Below are 26132 nucleotides of genomic sequence, written 5' to 3'. Positions count from 1 at the left end.
CTCACATCTGTCAGCTTCAGGAGGAGCAGACAGTCACTTGTCGTGACAGTCAAGTCTCCTGAACCAAGACAGTGACACATAGAACCTGTAAGATCCGGGTTTCACGTGGACCTGACAGTAAAGCCGTGACCCTGAGGACTTTAGGCTCCGGGTCAGGATCAGCTGCCCTTAGTGTCCTCACAGCTACAGAAATATGTGTGTGTGTTCCTGAGAACAAGTCTCTGTTGTGGTTTAATCCAGTTTAATCTGATCCAGGGACAGCTGTTATGTAAACTGGATCCGAACATGTTTAACTGGCTTAACACTGGAGAACATAAAGCGAGCTAAACACAGGGTGACCCTGAACGCATCGCAGTCAGAAACACCTGCGCTCACCTGTTGATTCGTGACACGTCGGTCTGAGCCGAAACCAAATGGAGCTTCAAGGGAGAGTCCGAAGTCTCGTTCTAATCAGTTTTAGCTTTAATGAAACGTGTCAGATCATTTTTATGTACAGGTAAACCTGCTGTGACTCACCTGTGCTCACCTGGAAATAGGTGTTTTACAGCTTTAGAAACACTGATGGTTGAATAAGTCGGGTCCAGGTGCTAATTTACCCGCTGCTCTGCCACCGGATTGGCTGCTGTGTTACAGAGACGCACACTTGGTGGGATCAGCTGCAGGTTAAGGAGCTCAGAGTGTGAGAGAGCAGAGCAGCATGCAGCAGATCTACAGACAGAGTGACCAACACCTGGAGGTTTATACCACCGTCTTCTCCCCACAAGGTGAGTCAGCAAACACACAACAGATCACTGGGCTCATTAATCAGCTGCTGTATCCTGGTTCTTGTTCCTGCTCTGACGTATTTCATTTCTTCAGCTCCTGTTTAACAGCATCAGCACATCTGGACACGTAAAAGGGAATAAAATAGAATAACAGACTTTTGAATCATTCATTGAGTGTGATGTGCTAAACTTTAATATTTAAACCACGACTTCGGCTCAACATGGAACTAAACGTTAACGACACGCTGACATGTTGTGACGAACATCTGGATTTAATCTTAATCTGTGGATGATACTGGACTTTACATTTATTGAAGACGACTCACTGAATCGTCCTGAACACTGTGGCTCTGCTTGCTGATAGTTAACAGGTGACTCAGTAGAAAAGCGAAACACTGAGGTTAACGAAGCTCCTGAACTCACCCTCGGTGTCTCTCAGTCTGCAGGTCGAGGACGAGAAGACGCGTGGAAACGGAAAAGGTAAAGTGTCCACCTGCTCAACACACCCGAGAACGTGACGTGTAGCTGCATTTTAGTTTCCTCTTCCTGTTGCGGTTGGTGTCGTCTGCGTGACCTCTGACCTCCGGTGTATTTCCAGCTCACTGAGCTTTTAAAAGCAGATTAAGACACACACACAGTTTAATCTGCTGTGACACCGTCTCATGAGGTCAACAAAAAACAAACTAATCTATTTAATCTATCGGTTCTGAACTGGGATCTGCAGGTGGTGGTAGCAGTGGCCCAGTACCGGTCTCGATGGCACAAGGAGCTGGACCTGAACCAGGGAGACCTGATCCAGGTTCTGTTCAAGGAGGACGAGACCTGGTGGTTCGGACGCCTGACAGGTGGAGACAAGGGTTATTTCCCTGCAGCCTGTGTGCAGCCGCTGCAGGTAACTACATGAACTGGTCTGACTGGGTTCACTGGTCTGGACTCTGAGGGTTCAGTGTTTGCTAGACGTGTTAGTTAATGAGATAAATTCACATATTGAACAACATCTGGACTAAACTCAGGAGTTCCGTTTAATTTTTAACAGAACTGGAACAAATCACCTGATGAGTCATGTGTTGACCTCACAGGTGATTGGCTGAGAGCCTGTGGTGACGTAATGCTTCTCTGTGCCACAGGGCTGTGATTGGTCGTTCAGGAGGGGGTCGGATCCGGCCATTAAAGAGCGGGGGGGTTCTCCATGTGGCTGCATGAGGTGAATACGACAGAACCATATTTGTCCGACGTATCTGTGAATTCCACTGTGTGACACCTGTATCCACACCTGCCCCCCCCCCCCCCCCCCCCTCCAGAGGTCGCAGTCCTCCCAAGCTGCTGACAAACAGCATCCGGAGGCCGTCTGCAGAGACTGCTGGCTCAGCTGCTCCCTCCCACGGTTCCCCCAGCCTCCTTCACCGAGTCCTGGCTAAGTCCAGAAGGAAGAGCTGCCCACTCCTTCCCCACCCTCACCTGGACACCGGCTCCATCAACACCGCCTTCCAGCCAGACTAGACGCGGCACACTCAGAGAAACGTGGCGTTGTAGTTTCTGATCTGACCCTGTGAAGGTTTAGAGTGAACACAAGAATGTTGTGGAGGAAGAGTCCCTGAGGTCAGGTCTCAGTCCTTAGTGGAGGTCGTCTTTGAGCCACGTCACCCAGATCCAGTTCAACAAGTAAAGTCTGTGTTAGTCACAATCCAGGCCCCTGAGGTCTGCTACCTATTGGGTAGCAGACCCAAGTTGTCATGGGCCCATCAAAGACTAAATCTGAGGTCATGTGCCAGTCCCCCGAGTCCCTCAGTCTGAGGTCATGTCCAGGTCCAAGTTACTGGTCAACTGCAGGTGAAAGAGGACGATTAACAAAGCCGCCTCCCCCTGAAGACAAGGCTCAGAGTCCATGCGTCTGTCTGGACTTTGTGTGTTTAAAAACTTCAAAAAATCCAACAACACATTTAGTGGCCGACATTTATTGCACAGCTGTGAACAGAAATCAGAAATCGACGTTAATAAAGTGCTGCAGTTTCTGATGCACATTCACACGTTTGATGTGCAAAACATTAAACGAGAAAGAATCTGGACAGAGGTTCTAAATCCTCTCACTGAAAAGTCCGACACATGTTCGACATCAATTCATTCTAAACTCTAACGTTTCTCTTCCTGTTTTCACAAATATTAAAAAGTTAAGAAATGTTCAATTTTGGTGCAAAGTGAAAATGTTAGTAGTAAATTCAAAGTATCTTTAAGTATCTTTAAGTACACAGTTGTTGATCCAGTTTACAACGAATCACAAAGTAAAAATAACAGAGTTCTGTTCAAAATCTAAAATCAGACAAAGTCAAACTGACAGTAACACTCATTAAAAACCTATTAAAACTCTTTTTTTAGTGTTTTTGTTAAAATACTATTTTCATTAACTGCTCAATCAATCAATCAATAACACATCAGTTCATCAGGAACCAACTGATGGAGACTCTGCAGTGAACGTCAGAACGACACGTGTCAAATCATTAAACCGTCATGATTCAGACTCAAGCTTTTGGACAGTGAAATAAAAACAGTCGACTCATTTGTCAGCTGATGAAACCAGAGTCTCTGTGAACAGAAAAAGAAAATGGTGAGTTTAGAAATAATAAACTTTATCAAGTGGTTTCAATGACTCAGCTAATTCGTGCTCATTTTACCTGAGAAGCTCAGAGCGGCGGCGGCGGCGGCGGCGTCAGCCAGACACCATCAGGGTTCCACGTAGAGTCGAGCCTGCTCAGTCAGACTCATCTGATCGTCTGTTTTGCCGAACATCACCACCTGTAACTCACCGCTCAGCTGTCAAAACACACACACAGCAGGTGAGACTGTCTGTCTGAGTCCCAGTCTGGGTTCTTGTCTCTTGTTGCTTCAGTTTCTACAGACGTGGATTCTGTTCTTTTGACGTTTTAGTGAAGGTAAAAATGATCTAACAGATCGATAGAACTGGCTTCAGGTCTCAGACCGTACTGGTTCTCACCTCAAAGGGGTTCATTCTGTACGCGGGACATTCTGGGGAATGCAGGTAACCGAGCGGCTGCTGACACCACCACACCTCCATCTGCCCATCCAATGGGAAGCAGCCAAAGTCCTCACAGCCCAGGACACAGCTGGACTCTCTCTGGACCTGTGGCGCAGAGCTGGGCTCCTCCTGAACCTGCTGCTGGACTAAACTGGACTCTTCCTGCTGTGAAGCAGATCTCGACCCTGTGTGGACCTGCAGGATGGGGTTCAGCAGACTCTCCCCATGGACCTAGAGGTCAGAGGTCAACAAGTGACACAGGAACAGGTTTTTACTTTTCACGCTACACTTGATAAATCCAGACTCATCGACAGGACAGAAGAAGTCAGGGAAGGTGAAAAGCTTCTCTCACGACTGTTTTAGTTGTATCAGACCCCAGAGTCTGGACTGGGATGTCAGGATTAGGGAGGGGCTCCTGTGTGACCTGGCCATACACCTGTGTGTAAATGAACAAGGTTATAGATTTGGTAGATTTGTGATTTCACATCCAGCCATGAGGGGGCGCTGTCTCCTGACCAGTGACAGTCTGAGTGGCAGCAGGTGTGTTGTCATCTGGTGAAGAGGAAACTTTATCTGCACAAGGTCTGTGTGGGATCATTACCAACAAACAGCTGTGACTGTCCAACCAGCGTCACCTATTCTGGACTGTGACACTTGTGCACATGAACACTGAACAACACAGGTTGGTTTTTATAAAGGGAAGACTGCGAGTCCTAAATCTTGCAGCGTTCCATAAATAACCTCACAGTAGATCTCTGTAGGACAAACAAAGTCAATGAAATCACCATTTTAAATAGTTCAATAGTTCCACAGATCTGCAGGTTTTACCCTCTAACTGCAGCAGTCCTTCATCCAGACCTGGTTTTGTGGAAAACAGGAAGCAGAATGACCCGTCTATAGATATATACAGATTTATTCATTCATCCTGATCATGGACAGTATCTGAAACATGCTCTTATTACTGATGAAAGAGCCCTGGACCTTTATTACTCTGGTTAGTCCAGAGTTTCTAAGGAAACGTCTGAATCTGTGACTGCGTGTGTGTCTGACCTCAGAGCTGCTGCTGCTCGACTGCTGACTCTCGGGATCAACACTCCTTTCCTCCCAGGTCAGATTCATCATTCTGCTCGAACAAACCGACACCTGAACCAGAAACAAACAAACGTCTACAGTCGCACAGCTCCAAGACTCATGTTTAAAAAGTTAAGTCCGTCTTCTGGAGCACGTAAACTTTGAGTGTAGCGTGGAAACAGAGAAAACCCTTTTAAAGTGTGACTAACTCTCTGTCATGTCCATGAAGTATAAAAGTTTACAAACACAATTATTCATACTTTCAGTGATTATCACTGAAGATTTGTACTTTTCACGTGTTGTATTTTCTTGTTTTCTGTCCTCACAGACAAAATGAGAACTCAGGTTTATAGCAGAGTTTCATACGGAGACAGGAAAGTTTAAAAGCTGATGAATCAACATGTGATCACAGGTCATCGTTATAACTATGACCTCAGCAATAGCGCCCCCTTGTGGCCACGTGAATCTTGATGTTTTCTTCCTTTACAGTGTTTTTACACACTGCCCAGAACCACAGTAGATATAACAGAATGACTGTGTGTGTCCTGACCTCGTCCTGGCTGCCGCCGATCTTCAGAGGCGTTGGTGTTTGAGGAGCCGATGTCCACAACGCTCTGATCTTCTCTCTGATCTCCGCCGGCGTCCTGAACACAACAACTCACTTCAGTTTCATTTCTGGTTCATCAGATGAATATTTTTCTAATTAGTTGCCTAATCCTTGTGTTTCACACAATGACTAAACAGTGAATCCATTTAAATCTTTTCTGTATATCAGCTAAAGCAATATTCAGAGAATCAATTCAAATGGTCCTGAAATCTACAAGTCGATAGAAGGCAAAACGATCACAGGTATGTAAGTGTGTTGATCTGTCTCTTCAGTGCAGGTGACCTCTGACCCTCCACGTACTGTGTGTTGAGGCTGTTGCTGCAGTGTAGGCAGGAGTCGTCCTGGTTGGTGTTGGTGGAGTGTTTAAGGGAGCAGATGGGGGTAGAGGTGAGAGCCGGACTCTGCAGCTTCAGCTCCTCGACACCACACAGACTGAAGAACTGAACACAGACAAAGATTTCAGATGTAGAACATCAGGATCAGACATGCTCCAGGATCTGGTCCTTACCTCAGAGGGTGAGAAGTTCAGAGCCCCCAATAAGCTAGTTCTGCTCCAGGAAGAGCTGGACTCTATGAAGGCAGCTCCACCCTCAGTGTTCATCAGCTGTTCCTTCATACCTGCAACCTTCAGACACAGACACACAAACGTAAAGGTCACACGATGTTTCTGAAACTACAGTCACTGACGTAGTGTTTTGGCTTCATGCAAACTAAACATCAGGATGCACGAGCACATGAAAACTTCTCTGTATATACAGAGCATGTGTTGTGCACAGAAGAGGAACAAATGAAACAACAGGGTTTACCGCTGAATTAGAGTTCAGCGGGGCTCATTTACAACAAATTCCGATGTTGGATGTCTTACGTAGCTCCTGCTCAGGTCGATGACTGACAGCTCCGTGTCCTCTCTGTATTGGCAGGTGAAGAGTGAGGACACTTCCTCTGAGCTGCGACTCCAGGTCTCTGCGTTCTGGTGAAGTCAGGTAAGATTAACCCAGATGGGAACAAGCCTCATTCAGAGCGTGCAAAGGGTGAAACCCTGTAACTGTGCTTTACAAACTTGATAAAGCTGCATGTGTACACCAATAGACTTAAAACAATCTATAGTAAAGATTTATACAGAAAAATAACTGGATATTAAACAAAGGAGAAAAAGATATTAAGTACAGCATAGCAGTGATGGTGAGGAGCAACTTAGAATCAAGTCTTCTTCAGGTTCTCCATTAAAACTGCTCACCAAAATACAGATGACAAAAGCCAATTGTCCAAATACTTTTGAGTAAAATACTAACAGGGTTTACTCTTCAGTAACACAGTGAACTTAATCATTTCTCGATTCAACATTTTTTTACCTGCATCAGCTCCACGGGCGCCAACAGCTCACATGTGCTTAATGAGGACCCATAACCTGAGGAGGAGGTGGGCACATAGGACGAGCACAGGTGAGAGTGGCTATGATGGCATCTGCACGTGCTCTGTTCACTGGAGGGGCAGCTGGACTCGTCCTTCATGGTGTACAGACTGTTAATCTGCTGGAGTAAAGACGTGGGGGGCCAGTCAAAATGACCCCAAGAGCACAACAAACACTCAGCAATGAGATAAAGACCAGACCCTAAGTGACAGTCAAAGATTTGAAGGCATCATTGGAACTGGCTAACATCTGTGTTCATGAGTCTACAGTAGGTAAAACATTGAACAATCTGTGTCTATGGCAGGACACCACGAAGGAAGCTGCTGTTTACTAAAAAGAACATTACTGAACGTCTGAAGTTTAACAAAGAGCACATTGACACTCCACAGCAGTTTGGTAAACTAGACTGATGAAATAATATTAAACCTATTAACTATTCGGCGGCTGTTAGTGTAGTTGTAACATCACCGCCTCCATGTGGAGGACTGGGGTCAAATCCACTATGGCTACCTCCAGTAGGGGTCCTTAGGCAAGACCTCCTCACGCTGCCCTGCCTACCCTTGTAACTTGTAATGACTTGTAAGTCGCTTTGGATAAAAGCGTCTGCTAAATGACTGTAATGTAATGTAATGTCTATTCAGAAAGAACACACAGCACTACATCTGGTGTAAAAGGTCACTGCAATATACCAAGAAAAACATCTTCCCAACTGTAAAGTATGGTGGAGGAAACATCATGATTTGGACCTGCTTTGCTGCATCAGGACCTGGCTAGCTTGTAGTGATTGAGAGTAAGATGAATTCCCAAGTGTATCAAAAAGTTCTTCAGCATAATGTGAGAATGTCTGTACGTCAGCTGAAACTAGAAGTAGAAGTTGAGTGATGCTACAGGACAATGACCCAAAACACACAACAGAACAACCTCAGAAAAACAAAATCCACCTTTTGGAGTGGACAAGTCAGAGCCCAGACCTCAACCCAACAGAGATGCTGTGGAACGACTTGAAGAGAGCCAGACATGAGACGTCCAAAGAATATGACAGAGCTAAAGTAGTTCTGCTGGAAGAATGGACTAAACCTTCCTCCTGAACTTTGGGAGGGGGGGTCGATCAGTTAGAAATTCAAAGGGTTCACTAGTACTGTTTTTATGGTTGTTCTCAATAAAGAGTAATAATAAGATAAGAATTTTTTTTTGCGTTATTATTTTAGGCACATTGTATTTTTTAATTCTCTTGACTTGAAGAGTAGATCCAATTTTGATAAATTAGTGCAGAACACCATGAAATTCCAAGAGGTTCACAAACCTTTTCTTGCCACTGGATATACAAGCATCCAGAAATTTTTGACAGTGCTTAACTTTTTCCACATGTTATATTACAGCCTTTTTTCCAAAATTGATTAAATTAATTATTTTCCTCAAAATTTCTACAAACAATACCCCATAATGTCTATTAAAAATAAGAGACAAAAAAAAAAATCACTCGTACATAATTCAATCTTTGCCATGCTCAAAAGTGAGCTCTGGTTCATCCTGTTTCCACTGATCGTCCTTGAGATGTTTTGACAACTTGAGTCAACTTGAGCGGTTAGTGTAGTGGTAACATCACTGCCTCCCATGTGGGAGACTGGGGTCCCAGTCAGGGTTCAAATCCCAGCTGTGGCCTACCAACAGGAGGGGTCCTTAGGCAAGACCTCCTCACCCTTACCCTGCCTACCCTTGTACCCTACTTGTAAGTCGCTTTGGATAAAAGCGTCTGCTAAATGACTAAAATGTAAATGAGTCCACCTGTGGGAAATTCAGTTGATTGGCCATGATTTAGAAAGACATACAGCTGTCTATATGAGGTCCCACAGTTAACAGTGTCCAAACCAAAACAAACCAAAAAGGGTTTAACAAAGTACTGAGCAAAGACTGTGAAAACTTAGGTGAATTTCTACATTTTTTATTTTTAATACATTTTTAAAGATTTCAAACAAACGTTCACTTTGACATTATGGGGCATTTTTCTAGACTTTTGAGGAAAATAATGAATTTAATCAATTTTGGAAAAAGGCTGTTTCCCTAATGTGAAAAAAGTTAAGCACTGTGAAAACCTTCTGGATCCCTATGTATGTATATTATCTCTGTTAGTTTGGGTGGATGCCGGCTGGATGTTGACCTTGGTGGAGATGCTTGCTGTGCTGGGAGGGGTGCCGGTCTTTGATGCAGGCCTGGAGGAATTTGAGGATGAGCTGGAAAAACTGCTGAAGGTGGAAGAGGTGATGGAGGCGTTGTGCAGGTGTAGGATCTGCAGATACCCCTCTTTCTCCACCTTCCTCTTCAGGGTAGAGTTCCAGTGGTTTTTAATGGAGTTATCAGTCCTGAGAAGAAGACACATGGATGAGTTCTACTCACTGACCCACTGTGTCAGTCTGAGACCTAAAGACATTGAAAAGTCTGCATTCACTAAAGCGAATCAGGTTTAACTTTAAATGTCACATCTTCAGTGTGATGTCAACGTCCTACTGCGCTAACTCAACTGTTTTATATTATGAATCAACCATGAGCATTAATAAATGCAAATTTTACTCTTTAAGTTATAATCAACCAAGTCTTAAAAAAAATACCTCTTTAAGTCAAAGTGAAAAATTCTTATCATTCAGCCACAATTAACATATTAGCTTTGGTAGGTGTTAGCATGTTAGCATCTTCACATGCCGTTAGTCGTGTCCATCTGTCCGTTTGTTATCATGTATTTGTTGAAGAAAAATATTTTATCTTAGTTCTTGTTTCCAGTTGTTTTATTTAGACTCACTGCAGCAGCTGCACCACTTACTGTATCTGCCCACTCCCACTGGTGGTCTACGTACCTGCCAGGCAGCAGTTTAGAGATGTCAGCCCAGCGGTTTCCCAGCAGTCTGTGGGCCTGGCAGATGACGCGGTCTTCCTCCAGGGTCCAGCCGCTCTTCTTCACCATTGGATTTAGGTGGTTGTGCCATCGCTCACGGCACTGCTTCCCGTTACGACTGTGCAGGTGTTTGGCGATGAGCGACCAGCGCTTCACACCATATTTATGGACCAGTTCTATCACCTGTACAGGAAGTGAAATTATGAGTTTACATCAGCGTCACCATTTACAAGTCCCAAGTCAAGACTAGCAGTCCTGAGTGAAGACCAGTGATTCCCAACTGAACACAAACCCCAAGTCAACACCAGCAGGTTTAGCAAGTCTAAGTAAAAACCAACAGGCCAGAGTCAAGACCAGCACATTTGACCGGTCCAAGGTCAAGGCTAAGTCAAGACCAGTAGTCCCAGTTTTGTTAAAACCAGCTTCCAAACCTGCATCCATCTGTCCCAGAACAGGTGAATAAGACGATATCAGGTAACGTTTACTGGAGACCTAGGTGAATGAGGTGTCTCTGCTTTAACTCAGGTGCAGATAATCAGATCATGTTTTCCCGTAGTGCTGATGGCAGAGGCATTGACTTTACCCTATTGTCCTCCTCCTGAGTCCAGGGACCTTTGACCAGCTCTGGGTTCTTTATCTGCTGCCACCTGCGCTGACAGTCCACATCTGACCTCTGACCCTGGGACACAGACAGGCCGAGTGAAAACCCCCTTAATAAGAGCCACGTCACACACCAACACTAACAGTCTTATATTTTATTACCTCTGTGTTTTATGGTCAGGACTGATCCAGCAGATCAGAGTGAAATCAAATTACTCACTTTGAAATGAAGAGAAACTGAAGACCAGCTGTTTGATCCAAACTCCTTCACCAGTCTGTGAAGCCTGTCATCCTGAGAAGGAAGGTCAGCATCATCATCATAACAAACTGCAGTTTCATGATCTCTACAAAAACACATCTGGACCTGATTTATAACAAAGGTTGTAAAGAATTTTCACTGCCTGTAGCCACTAAAATAAAACGCGAAAAAGTAAACATTTTTCTAGATTAATTACAAATGAAGTAAAATATTTTAGCCTTTTTAGTATGAACATCAAAATTCCAGAATCTGAAAACATTTGAAGATTTTATTTTGCATTTAAGTAAATTACATTTGAGGAACACACGACCACAGCTATGGGAAAAACTGCTGACTGAACTCCACAAGGAGAGTAAGCGTCAGAGCGGTTGATGCTGGAAGTTCTGGCTATTCACAGTATTCAGTGTCAATCCATATCCATGCAAAGATGACCAGATGGGAAAAGTGTAGTAAGAAAAGCTGCACAAGCAACAGGGAGGAACCCACCACACAGCAAATGGACTCCAAGCCAGTCCTGAACCAGATACAACATCAGAAGTATCTTACCAGGGCTGAGGAGAAAAAAGAAATGGACCTATGCTCAGTGGTCCAAAGTCCTCTATTCAGTAAGTAACTTTCCAGAGGAGGAAGAGCGAAGAAGAACAGAATCCAAGTTGCTTCAAGTCCAAGATGAAGTTTCAGTTGAATTGAATTCAGTTTTATTTGTTAGCGCTAATTCACAACAGAAGTTGAGGCACTTTCCAGACTGGCTAACATCATCTGCTACTGTTGGTCCACTGTGTTTCATCAGGTCCAAAGTCAACGCAGCGTCTCTGAGGAGATTTTAGAGACTTCATGTTTTCAATTTTTTCTAATATTTTCAGATAAAACAGTATTTTATTTACCAGCAGGTTTGTTTGTTTTATAGTTTTGCGATGTCACTCAGGTTAGATGGACAGAAAAGTGTTGATGCAACAACTTTGTTCTCAAATTAAGAAGTGTAATTAAAAGCAAAGGCGTTATAACACAGAAGTGTTAAGCTGGTCGGTGATAACAAAAGTCTTAACTTCTCTGGAAATAGGGTTTGTACTGTACATCCTGTGAAAAGACTAAGTTAGCGCTGAATGCTAACACAGTGACCATTACCTCGTCTTTTGTCCATCCAGGTTTGTGTAGAGTCGCTCTGGAGAGTCGTCCTTTGATGTGTTTATGTCCCAGATAGGATCGTCTCTTCGTACTGAGAAAACAGGGACTGGGCTTAGAGCTCAGACAAAGACTCAGACAATCTGACGCCAGCTTCTAGTGGCTCTAGTGGCTAGTGTGAGAAACTGTCAGGTGATAATTCTACGACATCTTTATTAATAAAGTTACAGTGGGGGTAGAGTCACTACATTGGGTTTTATTGGGAGATGGTTCTAATGTTTTGGCCCCTCTTTATGTGTACCTGATGAAGTGGCCAGTAAGTGTATATACATGTATTAAATACATAAACAGACTGGACAACAAACTTACTGTCAACTATACACATAGCCAGAGGTGCTGGCATAAATACTGCAATGTAATACACAGGTCTTCTAGCAATAATGTAGTATTTTATACTGTAGAACTGCTGTTGTGCTACACTTAGCTTCAGACAGTTGTCCTTATGAAAGTACACTAAATACAAAGCTTCAAAACTAATGAAATATGTTCTGAAATATCTATAAATAATGTATCTAGGACTTTTTTCCAGTTTTGTCTTTAACCTGATCCGTTCTGAAAGGAGCGTCACACATCAGATTTATCTGACAATGGATTCAGACGATCGGTGGCAATGTTCAGATCCACTCGTGTCTGCTCTGAGAGCTAAGGATGGACAACATGACCACAATAAGACCAGAGCTGGACACAGGTCTGATGTCTCTGATCTTCACGGGGGATCTAATGATCTCTATCTGTGCTAGCTAACCAACACTTCATCATCATCATGATATATATATAGGTTCTGCCCGCTAACCCCCTGTGGTGGTTCTGACAGGTGTTGGACAGGTGTAGCGTGTTCATCAGCTCTCACCAGGACCTGCGGCTTCTGCTGCTCATCACTGCTGCTCAGGTGAAGCTGATGGAGGAAACACGGTAGGAATCAGTTCAGTCTGTTCTGTACCACTGGTTTTACTTTGGTACATGTGGAATGCAGTATTTAGTACATGGTAGTACTGCTAATAAACCTGGGTACAGTTTTGACTACATTATATTTTCACTAAACTAAAATCAGAAAACACGCTGCTGTCTGAGTAAAGCCCTTGAAAATGTGCCTGGTTCAACCCGTGGTGTTTCACCTGTCACAGGTAAACAACCAAACGGACAGTTAAGCTAACCGTTAAGCTAACGGGCGTTAGCACAAGCTAACTAGCTGCTAACTTGAATCAGAGACGATACAAGATGTTTAAAATGCGACAAACGCGGATAAACCCGGGTCGTTGGTCGGTCACCGTCTGTCCTCCGTGTCCCGGTCAGTTACCGGCTGTGTGTTCACGGTAACGTTGGTTTAAAGGCAGATTTCGGTGAACGTACCGGGACCGTTAGCGGAACAGCTCGAGACGGTTCAGACACGGCTCGCTCGGATTGGACAGCTGCCCGGTGACGTCACTCACACCGCTGATTTTCAGGAATCAATAAAAGAATTGTTCTTGTAGAACTTTTCTTCTGATGCTTCACATCAGCTCATGATCATTAGTGGTGAACGGTGACCTGCTCCATCCAGGGTCACTGGGGTCAGCTGCAGGTCACTGTAGCTGCAGGTGATCTGTTACCGAGTTATTCACTGTTAAACCATCATCAGCTGTTCTGTCAGCCTCTGCCAAGCTGGTCATAGGCTCCGTTACATCGTTCTGACTTTATAGTGCGTGTCGTAGAACTAAAAACACAGAAGTGAGTTACTTTACAACTCTGGAAGCCTGTAGAGCTCTCTCTACGCTTCAGCATCTGTTCCAGAGCTCTTTGACCAGCAGCAAAAGTCCCCACAATGTGGAAACACTCAACAGTGATTCCTGTCCCAAATAATTGCACTGCTAAGGTCCTGAACGATCTTAGACCTGTGGCTCTCACCTCTCTGGTCATGAAGGCTATGGAGAGGATCATAAAAGATCTGACATCCTCTTCACCTCCACTGGCTCTCCCCAATGCCGTGTCCTCTCTCCACTTTTCATCCTCTACACAGACGACTGCAGATCTGTCCAGTAAAATTGTCACATTGTGAAATTTACTGATGACACAGTCCTCCGGTCTCTGCTCTCTGGCCTCACACAGCATCACAGCTCAGCTCTGCAGGATTTTGTGGAGTGGTGTGGAAACTCAGACCTCAAGCTCAACATAAATAAAACTGAGGGGATGATAGTGACCTTTTTCCCTAAGCAGAGGCACATGGCTGAGGCAGTAACCACCATCATACCTGGGAACAGTTTTTACTTAAACAATGTTAAGTTGCAGAAGTTTTCGTTCAAAACCATCACTCAGGAAACAGTTGTCTCAAATTTCCTCTGTGTGCTAAACCTAAAATGTGCAAACATTACAATTAAACATGTTCAAACCTGTGGTGTTGACAAACTGTTTCACAGTAACACTGTTCATGTTCTATTTTCTGCACCTCAACATGCAGGAATTAATATTTTCAGTAAGAGAAAGAAAAATAAAACTTCATGTTTCACAACGTGTTTTTCTGGTCAGTTGTCAGTGATTCGGTTAATTTCGGCTGTTTAATCTGTGTCATTGCGACATCCTGTGAGGACCCACAACTTACAAAACATTTTGGAGTTGTGTGCATGTGAAAAACATGCACGGGTCAAATAAAGGACAGTTTCCTCTAAAGGTATTGAAACAACAAGACTAATGTATTTGTTTGTTGAACACAGCATAGTACCTGTTAAGTTTGCAAAGGTACTGGAACAGATTCATGACTGTTGCTCATGCTGAAAAACTAGTCCATGCATTTGTTACTTCCAGACTGGACTATTGTAATTCATTATTGATAGTTTGTCCCAATGACTCATTAAAAAGCCTCCAGTTAATCCAAAATGCTGCAGCCAGAGTTCTGACTGGAATTAGCAAGAGAGATCATATTTCTCCTATGTTAGCTTCTCTCCATTGGCTCCCTGTTAAATCCAGAATTGAATTTAAAATTCTTCTCCTCACTTATAAATCCCTTAATAATCAGGCTCCATCTTATCTTAAAGAACTCCATATTTTCCATATCTTCCAAGCAGAACTCTCCGTTCTCAGACTGCAGGTTTACTTGTGGGTCCTAGAGTTTCCAGATGTAGAATGGGAGGCAGAGCCTTTAGCTATCAAGCCCCTCTCCTGTGGAACCAGCTCCCAGTTCAGGTTCTGGAGGCAGACACCCTCTCTACATTTAAGACTAGACTTCAAACTTTCCTTTTTTATAAAGCTTATAGTTAGAGATGGATCAGGTGACTCTGAACCATCTCTTAGATCTGATGCTATAGGTTAGTCTGCTGGGGGACCTCTACTGATAAACTGAGCTCCTCTCCTCTCTCCTTTCTCCTCTATCCATTCAAATTCTACAATTTCATGTCATTAACTTTGTGTCTTCTCTCTCCTGTAGTTGTGTTTCCTCCTCTCTGTCTCCCTCTCTCTGTTCTCCTCTGCAGGTATCCTCCTCCTTGGAGCTGTACATCTCCAGAGTCCAGTTACTGGTCCTACCAACCTGTCCAGTGTTTCTGCTGCTTGTTGTTGTTTCTTGTTGCCTGCTGTTCTTTTCCCTCTTCTCTTTCCACTCACCCCAACTGGTCGAGGCAGATGGCCACCAACTATAAGCCTGGTTCTGCTGGAGGTTTCTATATATTATATTTTGTAAGGTCTTAAGTTTAATATGTAAAATACCTTTGGATGATTGTTGTTGTTGTGAATTGGTGCTATGCAAAGAAATTGAGAATTGAATTGAGAATTCTTTTGAGGTATAGAAGAAGAATTGAATTTAGGACTTCTACAAAATTTTGAAAGTAGTAGTTTTTTTCAACTGTAAAATAACTATATAGTTAAAATGTATAAAAAATGATGGGGTCCGGATACATTCAGAAGTAAGTATGCGTCTGATGTCTCTCAGTTTCACATTCAGTATTTCAAGTTTGTGATTTGATTGTCATTTGTGATTCTTGGACTAATCACGTAAACTCCAACTGAACAGGAATAAATGTTCACTGATACACAGAACATAAAGCTGCATGTTACACACAGGATTCGTCTCATTTACATACTTTGGTTGTGCAAGAGGATTGTGTGGGAGGACCTGTGTGTCCACACAGGAGGAGAACAGTATATATAAGCTGAGCACGAGTCCAGAAGTCATCCACTGTCTGATCAAATCCTGAACCAGAAGGTTTCACTTGGTGGTGAGCTCATCTCTCTTTTTAACATTGTACTTTTGCTATTTATCTGTTGTCATGTTTATTTACATGTCTGTGTCAGTAGTCCAGCGGTTCAGCTCTCTCTCTCTCTGGGTAGACTGTGCAGTGATGAACCTCCTGCTCTCCGCTTCGTTGTGTTTCCTCCTCTGCTTGATGCTGCCTGTAGACTCCATGATGGTGAGTGGAACAGGAGAACATCCACTACATATCACAGGTGAAACAGGAAACAGGAACCATGTCAGATCTCTCAGATTGAGTCAGTGACTTTTTACAGACGACAACATAACTAATAATTAAACATCAGAGCCTGTGAACCTCTGCGGATCCACACTGCAGTCATGGTTTTTATCTGTGTTTGCCACTGAACAGTGTCTGGTTTTCACAGCTGACTGTAGTTTTTCCTGTGTGATGGTGTCAGAACACCTCTGATGACTTGATGTTTCTTTAGAGCTTTCTGCCTCATATTGCTCATATAGAGTACATGGAAACGTTCATTTTGAGGTAAGAAAGAGGTTTGTTCTGACTCGGACTAAAACAGAACCAGTCAGAACCTCTGAATCAGCTTCTGATCTGAGTCAATGGAGTGGATTTGTCTGCAGCCTGTTTGTCTTTTACCTGTTGTTCTCCCCTTTTTACTAAAGACCAACAGTTCTAACGCTGTTTGTCTGACGACCTCGACTTCTGTCTGTGTTCCTCTTAGGTTCCGTTCAGCTTCCCTGTAGGACATGCTAAACCGCCCCTCCCACTGAACATGGTTCACAGTGCTGTTGATGACATGTACCATGGCTGCCACAGAAAAATGTCACAAAAGGTCAAATACAAATACTTCAGAAAAGAGTACCATGGAATATTTGCAGCTGTCTGGAGAAAGGCTGAATTTTGTGCAATAAAGAAGCTGAAACACCCGAAACCTCAGGCTCTGACCAAGAGTCACCTCCAGGCCATCTGTGCTTATACATCGAATTATAAAAGGTTTCATGCTACATTTAATGATCACATCAGGAATGACAGGAGTAAATACGGCACGTCCTTCCAGTTCCACTCTTTCCACTTCTGGCTGACGTCTGCTCTACAGATTATTAATAGGAAGAAGTGTCACACTACTTACCGCAGAACTGATGGTACATTTACTGGTTGGGTCAATCAACTCATGAGGTTTGGTTCTTTCACTTCCAGCTCTTACAAAACAACACTGACCAACTTTGGACGGAACACCTGCTTTCAAATTACAACCTGTTCAGGTGCTTACCTGAAATATTATTCATATTTTGGAGATTCAGAGCAAGAGGTGCTGGTCCCCCCCTACGAGGTGTTCAGGATTGTTGAGGTTAAACCCGGTTATTTGGTGTGGGGTCTGGCTGATTGTAGAAGTGTCTATACGTTGACGAGTGTTGGAGTTAAGAGCAGTCTGAACTGCAAAGCTGTAAAATATTGAAACAGAGCGTCTTCTTCAGCTTCCATCAGTCATCACAGTGAATCAGAACAGCACCTGTGGAAAACCTGCTGAGATGTGTTCTGATGCTGATGCTTCCAGAAGTGTCTGCTTTTCTCTGTAGAACTAAAACTTCTGTTTGAAAACGTCCTTTATGAATCAATAAATGTGTCTTTCAGTGTTTTATTATGTCATTTTATTTATTACGACATGTCCCGAACACCTCCTTCCGAGGCATCCTCGAGGCATCTGAAACAGACACACCTGAGCTCCTCAGAGTCGGCTCCTCTTGATGTGGAGGAGCAGCGCCTCTACTCCGAGCTCCTCACCCAACTCATCTCGGCTGCTTGTATCCCCGACCCCGTCCTTTTGTTGTGGATCATAGGTGAGAGACAGAACATAGATTGACCAGTAAATTGAGAGCTTCGCCTCTCGGCTCAGCTCCTTCTTACCGAGACAGACCCGTATCTCGACCACACTACTGCTGCTGATGTCGATCTCTCGCTCTATCCTTCCCTCACTCATGAACAAGACCTCAAGAAACTTAAACTAGTCCACTTGAGGTAGGATCTCTCCTCCCACCTGGAGATCGCAGGCCACCTTTTTCCAGGTGAGAACCATGGCCTCAGACTTGGAGGTGCTGATTCTCAAAGATTCCAGTTATGGTTACATTTAAAAACACTTCAACTTTAAATTAACAAGTGGTCTGACTGCGACGTGGTCCGTGCACAAACATCACAGAACTTAGGTTCAGATCAGATCAGTTCCATCACTGAGTCAACAAAAGTAAACAATCCCTACATCAGGGCTCAAGGGCCACGGTCCTGCTGGTCTTCCAGGTATCCCTGCCCACTGCTGATTACCTTTCTTAATGACATTAATACATGACGTGATGTTCAGCAGTGCTGTGGCTGCAGCTCAGAGATGGCTGTCTGACAGGATCCTTTCAGAGTAAAGCGTCACTAAGAGTTATAGTTATAGACATTATAACTCTTATATATATAATTATAAAACAGATATCTGAAAGATATTTTACAGTTTTGGAATCAGTGTCTAATTCACTAATTTCACTTCTGAGGATACAAATGAGCATCAGTTTGGAACCATCACTTTATCATCACCTTTAACCCAGATCCAGAACCAGCAGGACTAGATTCCAGGATCCAGCATCTGTCTCCACACAGCGGCTTACTGTTAAAATATGTAGAACAGTGAAGAGGAAGTTAGTTCAGCGTGTCTGTTATCAGAGACGTTCATCTGACCCCGTATCTGTTTCTGCTGCAGCTCAATGTGCAACATCAACATTTCAGCATTTTCATCTTTGATTAATCAGCACGTTCAGAAGGTCTGATGCATTAAGATAAAGGAACTTCTGTGGAACATGTTTCACAATGTGTTGTTGCTGACAGTGATCACAGTGTAACAGACAGAGGTCAAAGGTCTCTCTGTTCAGTGCTGACACCTGGCTACACCGTTTTCCAGCTCACCTTTAGGAAAGAGCTAAACAAAAGATAAATAAAGTAAAATAGCATGAGAGACCCTGAAGGAGTTAATGACTCACACAGGTTCCATTCCTCGGTCTCTGCACCACTCACTCAGAACTGAATTTCTTTCACATCACACGTCTTCAAGAACCTCAAACAAGTTGCAAACAAACAACTTTGTTCTGATCCAAGTCTGCAGAACATCGGCCTGACTGAAGAGTCCAAATATAAAATCGGAGGAATGGGAGGAAGAAGTTAAACTGATCAGGAAGCAGATGGTAAAAAAACACTCAGCTAAATGCACATAGCTGCTGAAAGAGACATTTATTGATTCATAAAGGAAGTTTTCAAACAGAAGTTTAGTTCTTTAGAAGCAGACATTTCTGGAAGCATCAGCACAAACACATCTCAGCGGATTTTCCACAGGTGCTGTTCATGTTGATCAAGGAGAACCCAAAGATGCTCTGATTCATCGTTGGAGTAGAAGCACTGACCTCTGATCAGTTCACAGCGTCACAGTTCAGCTTGCTGAGAACTCCTGCACTCTTTAATATAAAAACCACCTGACAATCAGACAACCGAGATTCTGCACGACGACCTGGCTTTTTAGCAGTTATGTTGAACATCTCATAAGGAGGGATCAGCACTTCTTGCTCTGAATCACTGTAATCTGAATACTGTTTCAGGAAGGCACCTGAACAGGTTGTAATTTGAAAGCAGGTCTTCTGACCAAAGTTGATCAGTCTTGGATTATGAGAGCTGGATGCAAAGGATCCAAACCGAATAATTCCATTGACCTGACCAGTAAACACTCGATCAGTTCTGCGGTAAGTAGTGACACACTCGTCACTATTGAGAATCAGAACAGCAGATGTCAGCCAGAAATATAAAGAGTGAAACGGGAAGTTAGCGCCGTATTTGATCCTGCTGGTCCGGACTTCATCGTTGAACGTCTTATAAAACTTTTGATATTCAGCTGTATAAACACAAATCGCCTGCATGTGATTCTTAGATAGAGCCTGATCCTGTGGATCCTTTCGCTTTAGTCTGTCATTTGCACAGTCTTCAGCTTTTCCCCAGACATCTGCAAATATTCCAGTGTTCTCTTTCACGAAGTTTCTGCCATTGCATCTGTGCAGCCGTCGTACATGTCATCAACAGCATCTTCAGCCATGTTTAGTGGGACGGGTTGTCCTAAAGTGGACTTTGGATGGATCTGAAAGACAAAAACAACAGAGGAACAGTATGTGTATTTAAAGGTAAAGAAACTGGAGATGTTCCTGTCAGTGTGATCCCAACATTTCTCTGCTGTTAAGAAGAACCAGTGTGTTCATGGTTCCTGTTTATATGTAGTGGATCTTCTCCTGTTCCACTCACCATCATGGAGTCTACAGGCAGCATCGAGCAGAGGAGGAAACACAGCGGAGCGGAGAGCAGCAGGTTCATCACTGCACAGTCTACACACACAGTCAGAAACTATTACACATAAAACTCACTAATTTAAATGGAAAAACTATTTATGGTACTAACAGATCAGGATCCGAAGATGTGATCAGACTGTGGATGAGTTCAGGACTCGACTGTATTTAGAGATGTTTTCTGAGTGTGGACGGACACGTCCTGTGGGGGTGGAGGCAACAAGAATCATCTGATCTGTGATAACATCGTGTTTCTTATATTCACCATTTTTCTTCCTGTTCCCCAGAAGCAGAAAAAGGTTCAGCTGGTGCTACACTAGTGGTGCAGCAGGTTGTAGAGAGTGGGACAGGATCTGAGCCTTGTTCGCCCTGAATTCACTGTACGTTTATCTTCCTAACATCCTGTAAGATGGAAACTCGTATAGTTTGCCAGATGGTGTTTGTCCAGCAGCTTCATGTTAATTACCCCGTCTTCTAATGAACACATAATAAAAATGAAGGCAAAAAGAAAAACAGCAGGTGTACAGACCTCTACAGTCTGCCGACTGTTTGGTGTTCCCCATTCAACACTCAACACTGAGAAAGATTATTACCCGGTCGAGGCAGATGGCCGCCCACTGTGAGCCTGGTTCTGCTTGAGGCTTCTTCCACTACAGGGAATTTTTCCTCTCCAATGTTGCCTAAAGCTTGCTCAAATGGGATTGTTGGGTTTCTATGTAATTTTTTATATAAATATTTTCTGTAAGGTCTTAAACACTGTAAAGTGCCTTGAGATAACTTCTGTTGTGATTTGGAGCTATACAAATAAAACTGAATTAAATTGAACTGAAAATTATTCACAAGTGGAAATGATTCAAGACAGTTGTCACTTTTCCCAAGAGTCAACGTCTCAGCACATTCACTCCAAGGTCAGACCCGACCCGAAGGTCTCACTGAGCAGGTTAAATGTTAAAGTCCAGGATAGCACAATTAGAATACTAAACATGTACGGTTTGTTTGGAAGGGTTCCCAGGACGAAGCTGCTTCTGTCTGAGGTTCACAGAACTGCATCTGAACAAACCACAGGAATGAAACAAGACTCCTGCACAAATGAGCCCGAAGTGAAGTTGTTGGCCTTAACGCCCAGCACCATGCATCAGAAACACCACGGCCAAGGGTTGATGATTGGGACCTGCAGTAAATCTACACCAGAAAAATAAAAGAATCAGGGTCCAGACCCCGACCCAACCAAAAGGCTGCAGAAGGACCTTAAGAGAACGATGTGGGACACGGAGAAAGTCAAACAGGGATTACTTCAAGTTACTGCTGCTAAAGGAGCATCTACAAGCTGGGGGGGTGCTCAGTAATGTCCACGTGCTTCTTATGTGAAGCACGTGGACATTGATTGACATGATTTTTGATAGTTGTTTGTCTCAGGCAGTTTTTATCAATATTAACAAGACTGAATGCTGAGTCAACACTTTATTGTATTTCAGACAAGGACAAATACTCAGAAACTCAAACACAATTTTATCTTCTCTCAGGACGTCAGTTTTTTATCTGCTTCACCTCCAGCGAAACGACACATCATCACATCACTGACCTCGATCAGGAAGAGATATGCTATAAGTTTCTATTTGTGATCAAACTTGTGAATTCCTGCAGGCTGAGGTACCGAAGGAAGAGAACGTTTCTCTTGTTGACTCACTGAGACCTTCGGGTTTATCCTCAAACTCACTTTACAGCTGAGGTCTTGTGGGAGGGAGACGAGTTTCCCTGCTGACCCGCTGTCTGGTTAATGTGAACGTTAAACCAGTCGAGGACTGGTTTAACGTTCACATTAACCTGTTGGTTCCAACCTTTCCAGTTCACACTACTTCACCCTCCTGATCCACAACATCTAACAGATATAAATACATATATTTAACTAAAAGACTAAACAGAGAATCAACTGCAGGAACAAACAACAAAGAACAACACAAACGAAACGTAAAAGGTTTTTAGAAATACTGACGCCTACAACATTTACATTTAGTCATTTAGCAGACTCTTTTATCCAAAGCGACTTACAAGTGAGGAACAAGACAAACAAACTAAATCTACAACAAACACTGAACATGAAAAGATATGATGTGAAGACTTTGGATTAAAGATGGAAAGTTGTCTTGAAGACCTCACGAGTAGTCAGAACCTAAGTTACATTAGTTTGTACTAGATAGTTGCAGTACATCACACATTTTCACAGGGCAGCTTGTAATCTGTAATCTATTACATTTCAAAAGTGCGCTTCCCAGCACTGTGCAGGTAAATCTGTCAGACAGCAGATGGTAGCAGAACACCAAAGAAACAGAACGACAAGGGTGTTCATGTCACAGAGGAGGATTTCAACCAGGAAATATTTGCAACACAGAGAAAAACACAGTTCATGCTCCTGAGAACGTCATGCTCCAGTTTCTGAAGAAAAAGAAGAAGCAGCTGATCTACAACCTGTCTTTTACAAGACAGGAAGATCTTAACTTAACTTTTTCCACATTTTGTTATGTTGCAGCCTTTTTCCAAAATGGATTCAATTCATCATTTTCCTCCAAATTCTACAAACAATAACTCATGATGACAAAGTCAAAGAAGTTTGTTTGTTTGTTTGTTTGTGAAAGAAGGTCACATGTACATAAACATTCACAGTCTTTGCTCAGTACTTTGTTAGACCACTGTCTGCACCATTACAGCCTCAGGTCTTTCTAGGTAGGTTTCAATTTTCAGATCTCAGAGATGTTCTACTCTAGGAACCACAAGTAAAACTGCAGCCTGAGAACGGAGAGTTCTGCTTGGAAGATATGGAATTATGAGTTCTTTAAGATAAGATGGAGCCTGATTATTAAGGGATTTATAAGTGAGGAGAAGAATTTTAAATTCAATTCTGGATTTTACAGGGAGCAAATGGAGAGAAGCTAACGTAGGATAAATATGATCTCTCTTACTAATTCCAGTCAGAACTCTGGCTGCAGCATTTTTGATTAACTGGAGGCTTTTTAATGAGTTATTGGGACAAACTATTAATAATGAATTACAATAGTCCAGTCTGGAAGTAACAAATGCATGGACTAGTTTTTCAGCATCACTTTGGGACAGGATGCTCCTAATTTTAACTTTAATGTTTCTCAGATGAAAAAAGGCAGTTCTAGAGATTTCTTTGATGTATGAAGTGAAGGAGATATCCTGGTCAAAGATAACTCCGAGGTTTCTTACAGTATTACTTGAGGCCAGAACTAAGTCATCAATGGTGAGAACGTGATTAGACATAGTGTCTCTGAGATTTTTAGGCCCAAACAGTATAACCTCTGTCTTGTCTGGATTTAGGAGAAGGAAATTGGAGGACATCCAGGCCTTTATGTCTTTTAAGCATTCTTGAAGTTTGACTAATTGATTAGTTTCTCCTGGTTTCATAGATAAATATAGCTGGGTATCATCTGCATAACAATGGAAATTTAAAGTGTTTCCTAATAATATTGCCTAAAGGGGAAATATAAAGTGAAAAGAATCGGTTCAAGCACAGATCACCAGGAGACAAACCATGAAAAACAAAATTCAGTCCAAACACTGACTTTCAGAAATAGTGGATATAATTCAAAAACGGACATGGTGGCTTATTAAAGGCATGTTTATGTATATATTATATAAACATATAATATAAATTATATATTATATATATATTTATATATAATATTTAAATAATATTTAATTATAACTAAATTCTAACTTTATTGAGCCCACACACACTACAGGAAGAACTTGTTGAGGTTTTATTATTTGCTCTTGGGTTTTATTTTTGGTTTGTGTAAATGGCTGAATGAGAAGCAGTGTGAAATGATTTGAATATATATAAAAGTGATTTTATATATATTCAAATCATTTAAAAAATGATTTTTTAGAATGATGCTGAATCTTGGTGAACACACCTCAGACCACTTCCGTTTGTGTTTGTGAGAAGAAAAAACATGTTCACTAACAGTTTGACCACAAAACGGAAGAAACAACAAAGTGTGAATCTGCTGGTGGGTTAAAAACCTACACTTTAATTTTCAACACTTTAACAACCCCGACTCCAAATACGTTTACTTAAATGTTATTAAATGTTTGATTTTTTAAGAATAAATAAGGTTGGATTGAGGATTTATTTCTTCTCCACTGTCAGCAGACGTTTTGAGGAGTGTGTGCGCCTGGCCGTATGTTCTATGTCTCACTTTGGTCACTCTTCTGACCACTTGGCAGACACCAACCCTGACTGCCATTATGAGTTTCTGTGATTTACAAATCACTGCATTCTGTCTTTTGAGATCTTAGTGTTTGTACATTCAAACCCAGTAACACACTGTAAAAGCAGTACTACTACACTAAGAGTATCTGCTCGGCCCCCAACTCACCGTTTATGGGCACAGGTAACAGAACAACTGTTTCTCAGTCGTTCAGTTGTAATAAACTCATCTGTTAATGCAGAATTTAGTTGTTTTAGGAGCCTGTTATTAACATCACTGCTTTAGCAACAGAGATCAACTCATTTCAAACCTGTCAGCTCTGCAGAGCAGACACCAGGTGACAAAGTCATACACAATAATGTGTGTTAGTCCCAAAGGGAAATGATCACACAAACAATACAGACAGTTATGAAGTGAGAAGTGAGTCACAGTAAATTCAACGTACCATAAAAAGTTTTTTACTTCTTTGATTAATCAGCTGAACGTGCAGCGATGCAGAGCACACACACCCTGACTCATAAGCATTCACACTATTCTTTTAACCTTTACACATTTGCCCACGTACCTTAGCTCAGTGAATGTGCACATGCAAAGTGTGAAAACTGTGCATGAGGGGGTGGGGGTGTTGTGAGATCTGTTAGCCCACAAAGGCAAAGTGAAGAAGTCTGAAGTCGTTTAATCAGAAGTGTTCCTTTTTCAACATCATCTCATTGTGAACCGGTGAGTTCATGTTTTTGGTTTATCTGATTCTTAAAATGCTGTTGATGTGTAATAATGTCACTGTGTGTGTGTGTGTGTGTGTGTGTGTGTGTGTGTGTGTGTGTGTAATACTGACACTGTGTGTGTGTGTAATACTGACACTGTGTGTGTGTGTGTGTGTAATACTGACACTGTGTGTGTGTGTGTGTGTGTGTGTGTGTGTGTGTGTGTGTGTGTGTGTGTGTAGACTGTGCAGTGATGAACCTGCTGCTCTCCGCTCTGCTGTGTTTCCTCCTCTGCTCGATGCTGCCTGTGGACTCCATGATGGTGAGTGGAACAGGAGAAGATCCACTACATATAAACAGGAACCATGAACACAGAGAAATGTTTAAGTAAAAATGTTCTGTCTATCTGTCTATCTATAATCTATCTATCTATCTATAATCTATCTATCTATCTGTCTATCTATAATCTATCTATCTATAATCTAGATCTATCTATGCTATAAAATCTATCTATAATCTTCTATCTAAATCTATCTATCGACTAGCTATCATATAATCTATAATCTATCTAGCTATCTATCTATCTATAATCGATAGCGAGATCTAGCTATCTATCTATAATCGGCTATCTATCGATCTATCTATAATCTATATCTAATATCTATCTGAGCTATCTATAAATCTAGCATAATCATATCTATCTATCATCTATCGATCATCTATCTAGCTATCTATAATCTATCTATCGATCCTCGATCTGCTAGCGAGCGAGTCTATCGAGATCTATCGATAATCGCTAAGCGATCTAACATCTATCTATCTAGCGATCTATCTATCAGCTATCTATCTAT

At 42.5% G+C, this 26132-nt stretch overlaps 4 protein-coding genes across 11 annotated transcripts in view; 3 read left to right on the top strand and 1 right to left on the bottom strand.

Annotated features, from left to right (window-relative positions):
- Positions 1-92: 92 nt before the first annotated feature.
- On the top strand, positions 93-3128 carry si:dkey-97a13.12. The gene is made up of 5 exons (XM_033326477.1): positions 93-764; positions 1204-1244; positions 1489-1656; positions 1892-1968; positions 2066-3128. Exons 1-5 carry the CDS (start codon positions 698-700, stop codon positions 2262-2264), a joined length of 552 nt encoding a protein of 183 aa, XP_033182368.1. The 5' UTR covers positions 93-697; the 3' UTR covers positions 2265-3128.
- Positions 3129-3207: 79 nt separating this feature from the next.
- LOC113164092 (myb-related protein A-like) lies at positions 3208-13256 on the bottom strand. 8 transcript variants are annotated; one of them, XM_026363217.1, is made up of 17 exons: positions 13163-13256; positions 12663-12707; positions 11756-11846; positions 10592-10663; positions 10355-10450; positions 9734-9954; positions 9043-9244; positions 6826-7005; positions 6339-6443; positions 5982-6098; positions 5774-5913; positions 5417-5510; positions 4846-4938; positions 4148-4231; positions 3754-4026; positions 3434-3572; positions 3208-3344 (listed from the first exon to the last, which is right to left on the bottom strand). In XM_026363217.1, exons 2-16 carry the CDS (start codon positions 12686-12688, stop codon positions 3483-3485), a joined length of 1884 nt encoding a protein of 627 aa, XP_026219002.1. In that variant the 5' UTR covers positions 12689-12707; positions 13163-13256; the 3' UTR covers positions 3208-3344; positions 3434-3482. The 8 variants fall into 8 exon arrangements, with proteins under 8 accessions (XP_026219002.1, XP_026219001.1, XP_026219006.1 ...); XM_026363216.1 differs by having other exon boundaries at positions 13061-13213; XM_026363221.1 differs by having other exon boundaries at positions 6826-7002; positions 13061-13213.
- A 2710-nt stretch (positions 13257-15966) lies between these two features.
- Positions 15967-26132, top strand: part of LOC113164100 (erythroblast NAD(P)(+)--arginine ADP-ribosyltransferase-like) — a 14922-nt gene continuing 4756 nt past the window's right edge. Inside the window, exons 1-2 of the mRNA XM_026363234.2 lie at positions 15967-15996; positions 16109-16188. Of these exons, the coding sequence (XP_026219019.1) occupies positions 16120-16188 (69 nt within the window). The 5' untranslated portion in view covers positions 15967-15996; positions 16109-16119. The remainder of the gene's footprint in view (positions 15997-16108; positions 16189-26132) is intronic.
- LOC113164098 (T-cell ecto-ADP-ribosyltransferase 1-like) overlaps positions 25241-26132 on the top strand; it is a 10534-nt gene continuing 9642 nt past the window's right edge. Inside the window, exon 1 of the mRNA XM_026363232.1 lies at positions 25241-25297. The gene's annotated coding sequence lies outside the window, so the exon portion shown is untranslated. The remainder of the gene's footprint in view (positions 25298-26132) is intronic.

Source organism: Anabas testudineus, chromosome 17 (assembly GCF_900324465.2).
Source record: "Anabas testudineus chromosome 17, fAnaTes1.2, whole genome shotgun sequence".
NCBI classification, from domain to species: Eukaryota; Metazoa; Chordata; class Actinopteri; order Anabantiformes; family Anabantidae; genus Anabas; species Anabas testudineus.
This window is presented reverse-complemented; position numbering and strand designations above follow the sequence as displayed.